The sequence below is a fragment of the Lynx rufus genome, unplaced genomic scaffold, assembly GCF_022079265.1.
Source record: "Lynx rufus isolate CCGP_SWC_20201006 ecotype Redwood Valley unplaced genomic scaffold, mLynRuf1.p SCAF_12, whole genome shotgun sequence".
In the NCBI taxonomy this organism is placed as follows: domain Eukaryota; kingdom Metazoa; phylum Chordata; class Mammalia; order Carnivora; family Felidae; genus Lynx; species Lynx rufus.
Window position 1 is genome coordinate 68,499,311 of NW_025814826.1, and position 9,126 is coordinate 68,508,436.

General features: G+C 64.4%; 3 protein-coding genes across 7 annotated transcripts; 1 reads left to right on the top strand and 2 right to left on the bottom strand.

Annotated features, from left to right (window-relative positions):
* Positions 1-391: 391 nt before the first annotated feature.
* On the bottom strand, positions 392-2,721 carry TMEM249 (transmembrane protein 249). Its single transcript, XM_047073886.1, has 8 exons — positions 2,708-2,721; positions 2,447-2,613; positions 2,172-2,215; positions 1,946-2,096; positions 1,550-1,644; positions 1,242-1,437; positions 905-990; positions 392-694 (listed from the first exon to the last, which is right to left on the bottom strand). The coding sequence occupies exons 1-8, from the start codon at positions 2,719-2,721 to the stop codon at positions 509-511; spliced, it is 939 nt and encodes a 312-aa protein (XP_046929842.1). The 3' UTR covers positions 392-508.
* An 88-nt stretch (positions 2,722-2,809) lies between these two features.
* On the bottom strand, positions 2,810-5,886 carry FBXL6 (F-box and leucine rich repeat protein 6). 2 transcript variants are annotated; one of them, XM_047074341.1, is made up of 9 exons: positions 5,464-5,886; positions 5,022-5,180; positions 4,793-4,856; positions 4,353-4,484; positions 4,171-4,278; positions 3,971-4,084; positions 3,671-3,902; positions 3,349-3,595; positions 2,810-3,060 (listed from the first exon to the last, which is right to left on the bottom strand). In XM_047074341.1, the coding sequence occupies exons 1-9, from the start codon at positions 5,868-5,870 to the stop codon at positions 2,910-2,912; spliced, it is 1,614 nt and encodes a 537-aa protein (XP_046930297.1). In that variant the 5' UTR covers positions 5,871-5,886; the 3' UTR covers positions 2,810-2,909. The 2 variants fall into 2 exon arrangements, with proteins under 2 accessions (XP_046930297.1, XP_046930296.1); XM_047074340.1 differs by having other exon boundaries at positions 3,349-3,902.
* Positions 5,887-6,038: 152 nt separating this feature from the next.
* Positions 6,039-8,776, top strand: SLC52A2 (solute carrier family 52 member 2). Of its 4 annotated transcripts, none has more exons than XM_047073845.1 (5): positions 6,039-6,096; positions 6,807-6,999; positions 7,110-7,995; positions 8,091-8,214; positions 8,295-8,776. In XM_047073845.1, exons 2-5 carry the CDS (start codon positions 6,870-6,872, stop codon positions 8,703-8,705), a joined length of 1,551 nt encoding a protein of 516 aa, XP_046929801.1. In that variant the 5' UTR covers positions 6,039-6,096; positions 6,807-6,869; the 3' UTR covers positions 8,706-8,776. The 4 variants fall into 4 exon arrangements, with proteins under 4 accessions (XP_046929801.1, XP_046929798.1, XP_046929800.1 ...); XM_047073842.1 differs by lacking the exon at positions 6,039-6,096 and adding an exon at positions 6,103-6,407; XM_047073844.1 differs by lacking the exon at positions 6,039-6,096 and adding an exon at positions 6,103-6,233.
* The last annotated feature ends 350 nt before the right edge of the window (positions 8,777-9,126 follow it).

Genomic DNA, 9,126 nt, shown 5'->3' on the forward strand with positions numbered 1-9,126 from the left:
CTGAAGCAGCAACTCTGGGGGCCGTCTGCCAAGCTGTACCCTGGGCACAAGGCTGGACCTGTAGCTGTGCTCCATCCCACTGCTGACGGGACCAGGCACCGAGTCAGGCTGACCAGTCAAATTCTGACCCCTGCACGCTGCTCACTGTTCTGCACTCCCGAGCCCGGACAGGACCAGGTGAGTGTTGCTGCTCAAGGGAGGCCGTGGGTCCCACACCTGTCCAGTGAGGACTCCAAATTCCTGGCGGCGCTGCTGTTCATTACTCACCCTGCTCCTCCGGTTACCCTCAACCAGCTCAAAACTCCGAGGTTTGCTCCCTGAGGCCCCCGAGCTGTGCCTCCCCCCCCTCCCCCCCCCCCCCCCCCCCCGCAGAGGAAACACTTGCCTGGAAGCAAGAGGTGGCTTTATTGAGGGGAAGACTAAGGTCCAGTGAAGGTGGGAAATCACAGGGAAAGGGAGACTGTACGCCTGAGGGGCAGGGGCAGCGCTGGGGCACCTGCCTTCAGAATCACACGTCCAGGTCAGACTGCAAGGTCTGTTGGCCATAAGTGCCGGTCTTGCGCTGCACGATGCCGGGGCTGAAGGTGGCCCCCAGCGGCCAGTGACGGACCACGTGCCTGTACGACTTGGCCAGGCAGTCAAAGTAATTGATGTTGAGTTTCCGGGCAATGTGACGGCCCAAGTATTCCATTTGCTGTGGGAACGGGTGGCGGTGAGCTCTCACCTGGACCGAGAGGACCTGTCACCTCTCCACCAGCTGCCAGCACTAAAGTCTGGGCCAAGGACCACGTGGTATTCACACTCTGCCTGGGAAATGGCCCCATCTGAAGACCCTCAGCAGTGGCAGGCCTCCTGTGGAACCAAGGAGGGAAGGGGCCCCAGGGTGGACTGGGGCAAGACCCACCTCGTAGCGCTCCGACAGCTGCACCAGCACCAGCGGCTCCAGCTTGTGGCCGCATAGAACCAACTGGAAGAAGCACCTTCCATAAGCTGGAGAGGGGCAAGGGGCTCAGCCAGAGGCTCTAGGGGATAGCAGCTCCGGTGGGGAGAGAGCTGGGGGGGGGGGGATGAGGGAGGGGAGAAGGGGCGCGTGTGTGTGTGTGTGTGTGTGTGTGGCTCTGAGGACCGTGGCGGGGTCGGGGGGACAGTGGGCCGTCTAGCCAGCCCCGCCACACTCCCGGAGCTGTTTCCTTTGCACACCCTTCCCCCCGCCCACCGTCCGTGGCCGCGCCGGGCTTCACCGTCGGAGCTGAGCGCCAGGCGCACGTAGACTAGGTGCATGGGGCCCTGGCACACGGTGCGGCCCTGGACGGAGAAGTGGTACGTGCCACGCGTGTGGTTCAGCACCAGGCGGCGCCGCGGCAAAGACGAAATCATGAGCCACAGGCCGACGACCACTCCGCACGCGGGGAAGCCCCAAGTCTCCTGCTTCTGCACCTGCGGCAGCCACAGGGACCTGAGCAGCCCGGGGTTTCGGGGGCGGGGCACCGCGAGGTGAGTCCAGCCCCCCGGGAGGAAGGCCGTGGGGGGCGGGCCCAGGAGTTCAGACCTGGCTCACGAAGCCGAAGCTGACGAGGAGGAGGCAGACGACGAAGAGCAGTGTCCCCTTCCACAGCGTGTCCAGGTAGTACTCAAGCACGAAGACTGGGGGCGGCGCGGTGGCGGTGCGTGAAGACAGCCGGTCCCCTCTGGCAGCCGGCGGGGGTGGCGCCGGAGCTCCGCCCGGAGCAGCCGGCCCCGAGCAAGCTGCGTCGCCGCCAGCCCAGGGCTCGGCCCCGCCCCCGCCCCCGCCCCTTCCGACTCCAGGCCCCGCCCCCACGCAGACCCCGGGTCCAGGCCCGCCCCCTCCGCCGCCAACCCCGCCCGGGATTTTCCGCCACCAGGTTCAGACGTTAGGCCCCCGGCTCCCGCACCCGCCCTGCTCGGGTTCCGGGTCCGCGCGCACCATTGGGCTGCTGTTGGATGAACGGGTAGAAGCTGTTGTTCTTAAGGCGCTTGGCCAGGTGGCGCTCGGTGCAGAACAGTCCTAGGGCCCAGAGCTGGAAGCGCTTGCCGCCGGAGGTGGTGGGCAGGCCGCCAACCCGGCCCTTGGGGGTCTGGGGTAGGCACAGAGGGTCAGCTGGGCTGCTAGGAGGTTGGCACCGCCCAGAGGCTCACAGTCGCACTTCTACCTGGGAGAAGAAAGGCTCCAGGGCTGCGGTCCAGGAAGGAGCGGCTTTCAGACAAAGAGAAGAGGAGAGAGACACCAGGTGGTGGTGTAGGCTGGTGTAGGCTGGGCGAAGCCCGGGTTCTAGAAGTTCTGCACAGCGCGTTCCAGAAGGGGCTGTTCTGTTGACTGTCCCTTCTGCCGGGAGTCCTCGAGCCCCACCCTGAAGTGAGCGTGCTCTTCCCCGCCAGTCCCCACACCACCAGCGGCCCCCTGAGCAGCCCGGTTCACAATCCTCACCTGAAGGGAAGGTGGCTGGATGTCCCAGGCCTAAGCTGCAGAGGTATCTGCAGGCAGGCGCCCCACACTGAACCCCGTGGCTGAGTAGGGCCTCCCCCTTTCCACTGCCACTTCTGCCCAGGCAGAGCTTCAAGCACAACCACAGGCACAAACATATCTCAGTGTCCCTGAGAACAGGATACACACACCCAGTCCAAGACTCAAGCCCAGCAGCGAGTCAGCAAGGCACCAGCACACGCAGCCTCAGGAGCCCTGGCAGACCACCCCTCCCCCATGGCACAAGCTCTCCCCCAGCCCTAGCCCTGAATGGTTCCTCAGGCACAGTACCTGTCCTCTCAACCACACCCCAAGGACCACACAGAGTTCCTAAAAATGTTTTATTGTAACAAAACGTTCAAACATCGCAACTGGAAAAGGGTGGAGGGCGCCGCAGGCTGCCCGAGGGTCTGAGGTCTGGAACTGCCTAGCTGGAAGAAGGGGGGCTGGTGAGCAGCTGCTCCAGGCACCACTGGACTTCCTCCTGGCCTCGGTAGGCCCGCTTCAGGCCCCGGGGAAGGCAGCGGCAGGACTCCAGGTTGAGGTACAGCAGGCCTGGGCAGCTGCTGATCACAGAGCTGTGGGGCAGGGCAGGCCATGGGGAGTTGAGCCACTGGCTCCAAAAGACCCAGGCCCTGGCAGGGCTAGGCCCGGGTAAGGAGCCCTCTCTGCCCATGCCACAACTGGCTTTGCCACCCCCAGCCACTGAGGCCCGAGCCCAGTTCCCCCTTGGCATCCCTAAGGTCAATCCTGAGCAGGGGCTTGGTCCGTATGTGCTCCCCTTTTGGATCCCTGAAGCTTGCAAACCAGGCTTGTCAGGGAGGCAAGCTGTACTGATTGCAAGGACCGAGGGAGGGGAGGCTGACCTGACTGTGCTCGGTGTGACCCGGGTGCCCCTGAGGTTGAGCGAGCACAAGGCTGGGTGTGAGGCCCCAGGCGTGACTGAGAAGGCGGCCAAGGCCTGCTCCAGGTCCTTCTCGCTGAAGCCCTGGCCACTCAAGTCCAGTTCCCGCAGAGCGTGGCACCATTTCTGGGTCAACAGATGGCTGCCCTCTTTGGCTAGAGTCAGCCTGTCTGACGTGCCGTAAAGACCCAGGTGAAGCTGCTCCAGGTCTGGAGGTGAAGAGCAGGCATGAGCTGTGGGGTGGGCAAGGGTACCCACACCCCTCCTGCCCAGAGAAAGCTGACCTTGACATGGCAGATCATGCAGGCCACCAGGTGTGATGCGGGCACAGCCGCGAAGATCCAGCAGGCGCAGGTTGGGGGAATGGTGGAGCAGGCGGCCCAGGGCTTCGTTGCTTACAAAGTTGCAGCTGGAGCCGGCGAGGCAGAGCTCCTCAAGACTGGGGAAGCCTGGGCCAGGAGTCACCACTCGCCCGGAAGGCTTGGGCAGCCACGTCAAGTTCAGTAGCCGCAGCACCTGGAGCAAGGCCTAGGCTGCAGGTGGGGAGGGAGAGTGGCAGGTGGGAGAAGAGGGGTGTCGGGTACCTGCAGCTGGGGGCAGCCTTTCTGCAGGGCCTCGACAGGCAGCTGGAGAGGAGTGCTGTTGCGGTTGATGCCAGTGCTCACCTCCAGGACCCGGAGCTGGGGGCAGCAGCCGCCCTACAGAGGTGGAAGAGAACACAGGGTCAGCGGCCCGGCTGGCCTGGCGCAGCGTCTGGTTCTGCTCCTACCTGCCACCAACCTACCAGCAGCGCACCCAAGATGGCTGTCGTCTGGGAGCTGTAAGTCAGCCACAGCTTGCACATTCGGGGCCCTGCCTCCTCCAAGAAGCTCACCACGGCTGTAGACTCCACCTGGGAACCCAGCACATGGGTACCTGTCACCTCGGCCCAGGCTTCTTCAGGGCCCCTGGGGACATAGGGCTCACCATGGAGTGCTGTATATCCAGGCTGTGGAGCTGGGGGCAGGCTTTGGCTAGCATGACCAACGTATCAGGGGTCACACCGTGGCAATCAGAAAGCTTGAGGAAGGTGAGCCGAGGACAGGACTCGCTAACCAGCTGGGGAAGACAGAGCACCGGCAGAGATTGGGGGGAAGGCAAGCTGTGGTCCACAAAGGAAAGAAACCAGTGGCTGACATCAAACCCTCTTTGGTGACTCAACTATGATCTCCTTCCTGCCCATGCCAGGCCAACATGGGTGCTCCCACTTCTAACACCTCTCTACTGAAACAAACAACAGGAAATGAGAACCGGGCAGGCCTCCCCACGGGGCAACATTGGGCTCCATGTGCCTGCCCCACTCCCTGGAAGTACTGGGCAACCCCAAAGTGTCATGACTGGTGCGGAGGGCAGTCCAGAGCTCTCACCTTCAACACAGGGTGTACCTGGGACTTCCAGTGGATGAGGGTCAGCCTCTGGAGCTGTGAAAACCTGGGCCGACAGCAGAGGCAGAGCTGCGTAGTATTCCCACGGTGCCCCTCCGCTGGCGTCCTCCCCACCCATCACTTTGGTATGTGGAAACACGAAGGGGCTTGGGGCTTTGTACAAGCCACAGAGATGAAATGAGGGCATAAAAGAAAAGAGGGAACGTCTCACCGATTGGGCATAAGCCATTCCAGAGAAGCGAGAAGCTTCTTCTCCGCCTTGGCTCCGCTCTTGGCGAGGCGGCCAGCCAACGGGGGCGACAGGGTCACGGTGTGCCAGAGCGCAGGCTGGGAGGCAGCTTCGTGCCAGCGGCGGCACACGCGTGCAGCCCTGGGAGAAAATCTCTGCTGAGGGGCTGGGCCTTTCCGTAGCCGCCGCTGTGGGGTTTTCTAAGAGGAGTAACCTGTCCCATTTTATTCTCACAACGCTGCAGACACCTCAGCACAAAGACAGGCCCTCGGGGCTCTAACTGGACCTCGTGAGAGACTGTGCTCTCTCGTCTGCGTGTGTGAACGCTCAGATGGCTTCGCCCTCGGCCCCCGCCTCAGCCACCCGCTCGGTGGCCAAGAGGTCAGCCTGAGCCATGCTGCTGCGCTCGTTGGGCCTGGGGTACCTGCCGAGGAAGGGCATGGGCCCATCGGACGCCACCAGCAGCCCGAAAATCTGCAGCAAGATTTCCAGGGGGATGCGGTCGCCCCAGCCTGGGTCGGGCCCCTGCTGCGGCTCCGAAACCGGAGCAGGTCTGGGCCTAGCCTTGACCGCCGCGGCGCGGGACGCTGGGGGCACTGGCCGCTGAGTGCGGCGGGCTGCACGCCTCTGCACGCGAGTGCGGGCAGGCCCAGGGCCGGGCAGCACCAGGAGCATGCTGTCCGACTGCAGCAGATGGTAACCGGAGCCGCTCGGCGCCAGCCGGTCCCACCACCAGTCCTCCGCCGAGCGAGCCCGCACCCCGACCGGCCGTGCGCTCCGTACGCTGCGCGGGGGCCGCCGCCGAGCTCGCCGCGCCACCCCGGGAGCCATAGCTACCGGTCAAACTCCCGGGCCGCCCCAGGGGAGCGGATGGGGCGGGGCCTGTGGCGGAACAGGCGAGGCCGCCGGGCGGAGGCGCAGCGTGCCCGCGTAAAGGCGGGGCCTGGGCCCCGGGCCAATCCCCTCCGCGTCGGCTCAGCACTGACTTCCGGGGCGGGGCTTCCGGCGACAGGCCATGCCGGGGGCTGGCCCCCGCGGCTTCCTTGTCCCTGGCACGGTGGGTTGGAGTTTTCGCTCCGTCCGGGCAGCGTTTCCCAGTCCCACCGGCTCTGGGTCGAGGCTGCGATCCTGGGCCGGAGGCAGCGCCCTCGTAGCGTGGCGAGACGACTGGCTGTCGGGTCGGGGAGCGCGCAGGTGCTGGATCAGGAGGCGCACGCACCCCTGCGCACGGGCCGGCTCCTCGCTGCCCACCTGATGCAGAGAGGGGCGGCGCCGGGCCCTCCCCTCCCCGCCGCGCGGGTCTTGACTCCTGCGGTACTGGGTCTCGCTGAAGCCTCGGTCTCCCATTTGGGCGCAGAAGCCGCGGAGGTGTGCGCGGCGCCTGATGGGTGTCTCTGTCTCGGAGTCGTGTCCGTTTTGGAGTGAGGGTGGTGGTGGTCTGGGCTACTCAGACCCGCAGATCGGGTCTTTCTTTCCCCATCTTCCTCTGGGGCCGTTGGCGCTTTGGGCAGGCTTTCTGCTTCTCTGCTCGCACACCTAGCCGTGCTGTTTGGTATGTTTGGCCCGTCTCAACCTCAGCCCCCACCCCCGGGCACCTTCCCGTTTTCCTGGTCTAGGCGGTCTGGTCCTCTTCAGAGTCCAGTTCTGCGTTTCTGGTCTGTGATCCCGAATACGGGTCTACTAACTTTCAAGGTGGAAGAAGTCATGAGGTCCCAGAAGAACTGAAGCGTTGTGTTTGTTTGTTTTTTGTTTTTTGTTTGGACCTAGGTGGGGAAAGAGGAGCAGGCTGTGTGACCCTGTCCTGTTCGGAAGGACCCAGCCTCGGGCTGAATGGCAGCACCCCCGCTGGGCCGTCTGGTATTGACCCACCTGCTGGTGGCCCTCTTTGGCATGGGTTCTTGGGCGGCCATCAACGGGATCTGGGTGGAGCTGCCTGTGGTGGTAAAAGACCTTCCTGAGGGTGAGTGGGAGTGTGCAGGGAAGTGGGGGGACATGTGCCAGGTGAGGTGGATGGCAGCTGCTCTTTGTCCCTGAGCATCTAGCCCCTGACGTGATCTCCCTTCCCTGCAGGTTGGAGCCTCCCATCCTATCTCTCTGTGCTTGTAGCGCTGGGGAACCTGGGTCTGCTGGTGGTGACCCTGTGGAGACGGCTGGCCCCTGGCAAGAGCGAGCAGGCCCCCATCCAGGTGGTGCAGGCACTGAGCGTGGTGGGCACAGCCCTGCTGGCCCCACTGTGGCACCACGTGGCCCCAGTGGCAGGGCAGCTCCACTCTGTGGCCTTCCTAACACTGGCCTTGGTGCTGGCACTGGCCTGCTGTGCCTCTAACGTCACTTTCTTGCCCTTCCTGAGCCACCTCCCACCTCCCTTCCTGCGCTCTTTCTTCCTGGGTCAGGGCCTCAGTGCCCTGCTGCCCTGCGTGCTGGCCTTAGTGCAGGGTGTAGGCCACCTTGAATGTCTGCCAGCTCCCAACAGTGGCACCCTCTGGCTCCCCCACGACTTCCCGGAGCGTTTTCCTGCCAGCACCTTTTTCTGGATGCTGACCGCCCTTCTGGTCACTTCAGCTGCCGCCTTCCAGGGTCTTCTGCTGCTGTTGCCGTCGCCACCGTCTGTACCCACAGCAGGTCCAGAGTCTGACCTGCAGGTGAGAGCCCCCAGAGTGGAGGAGGAGGAGGAGGAGGAGGAGGAGGAAGAGGCCTTGCCACTGCGGGAGTCACCGAGCCAAGCAACAGGCGCCACTGCTAGCCCAGACCCTGAGGCCCACGGGCTGCTCCCCGTGCACAGAGCCTGCCTGCTGGGCCTGCTGGCCGTCACCAACGCACTGACCAATGGCGTGCTGCCTGCCGTGCAGAGTTTTTCCTGCTTGCCCTATGGGCGCCTGGCCTACCACTTGGCGGTGGTGCTGGGCAGTGCTGCCAACCCCCTCGCCTGCTTCCTGGCCATGGGCGTCCTGTGCAGGTACACGTGGATGCCCAGGCCGCTTAGGGTGGCGTTGAAGGATAGGGGCTGGGCCGTGGTGCAGCCAGCCCTGAGTTTCCGCTCCGCCCCTGCAGGTCTCTGGCAGGGCTGGGAGGTCTCTCCGTGCTGGGCATGCTCTTTGGGGCCTATCTGATGGCGCTGGCAGTCCTGAGTCCTTGCCCACCCCTGGTGGGCACCTCCGCAGGAGTGGTCCTCGTGGTAAGTACTGGGACACTGAAGCAGAGAGGGTGGCAGTGGGGAGGGGGTTTGCCTCAGAGCAGCGAGCATCTCCTGCTCAGCCTGCTGCCGTGTCCACCCTCCCAGGTGCTGTCTTGGGTGCTGTGTTTGGGCGTGTTCTCGTACGTGAAGGTGGCCGCCAGCTCCCTGCTGCATGGTGGCGGCCGGCCGGCATTGCTGGCAGCTGGTGTGGCCATCCAGGTGGGCTCCCTGCTCGGTGCTGTCGCCATGTTCCCTCCCACCAGCATCTATCACGTGTTCCGCAGCGGGAAGGACTGTGTGGACCAGTGTGGTCCCTAAGCCTGAGCAGATGGGGACCTGACTTCGGGCTGGGATGCCACAACGCCCGAGCGCCCATGACCCAAGGAGGCCCTCTTCACACATGGGCACGCTCACGGACACCCGTACACTCCACAGCAGACACTGGCCAGGGTGGGGACCACAGAACAGGCCCAGAGCCAGGGCCCAGCTAGAGCTTCGGACTCGGCCCGGGCCTGGAGCCTGTGTGGGCTTTGCACAATAAATCGTTTCCTGGGTCAGAGTAGCGGACTTGTGTAGCACCTCTCTCTGTGCAGACAGACCTCCACGGAGCTGGGGTGACTTGGACTGTCCATCGGGGCCGCGTCACCCCTGGCCGGTTGCTCTCCTACGTCCTGGGGTTGCGCCCTCTGAGCCCCAGACTCTTGCCCCCCTCCCTCCATTGCTCTTCGGAATTTCCTCAGAGAACAGGCTGTGGCGGTCAGAGGCAGTGTGGCACCCACCCAACGTCAGCTCATCCAGGATGTGCAGCTGCGTGGCGAGGCCTCTTCCCAGCAGGGCCACTGTTGAGCAAGCGTGTCTGGGCTGTGTGCTGTGCTGGGCCAGCTGGGTGCGAGGGTCGGGCAGAATGGGCTG

Excerpts from the sequence above, each read along its gene's own strand:
- TMEM249 (XM_047073886.1), bottom strand. Across the intron at positions 991-1,241 it reads CCTGGCGCTCAGCTCCGACG|CTTATGGAAGGTGCTTCTTC; the intron begins GTGAAGCCCGGC and ends GCCCCTCTCCAG. Across the intron at positions 695-904 it reads AGCTGTCGGAGCGCTACGAG|CAAATGGAATACTTGGGCCG; the intron begins GTGGGTCTTGCC and ends CCGTTCCCACAG.
- FBXL6 (XM_047074340.1), bottom strand. The coding sequence starts at position 5,870 with ATGGCTCCCGGGGTGGCGCGGCGAGCTCGGCGGCGGCCCCCGCGCAGC. Across the intron at positions 4,085-4,170 it reads CCATCTTGGGTGCGCTGCTG|GGCGGCTGCTGCCCCCAGCT; the intron begins GTAGGTTGGTGG and ends CCACCTCTGTAG. Across the intron at positions 3,903-3,970 it reads AAGGCTGCCCCCAGCTGCAG|GTGCTGCGGCTACTGAACTT; the intron begins GTACCCGACACC and ends GCCTTGCTCCAG.
- SLC52A2 (XM_047073845.1), top strand. The coding sequence starts at position 6,870 with ATGGCAGCACCCCCGCTGGGCCGTCTGGTATTGACCCACCTGCTGGTG. Across the intron at positions 7,000-7,109 it reads GGTAAAAGACCTTCCTGAGG|GTTGGAGCCTCCCATCCTAT; the intron begins GTGAGTGGGAGT and ends CCTTCCCTGCAG. Across the intron at positions 8,215-8,294 it reads CCGCAGGAGTGGTCCTCGTG|CCTGCTGCCGTGTCCACCCT; the intron begins GTAAGTACTGGG and ends TCTCCTGCTCAG.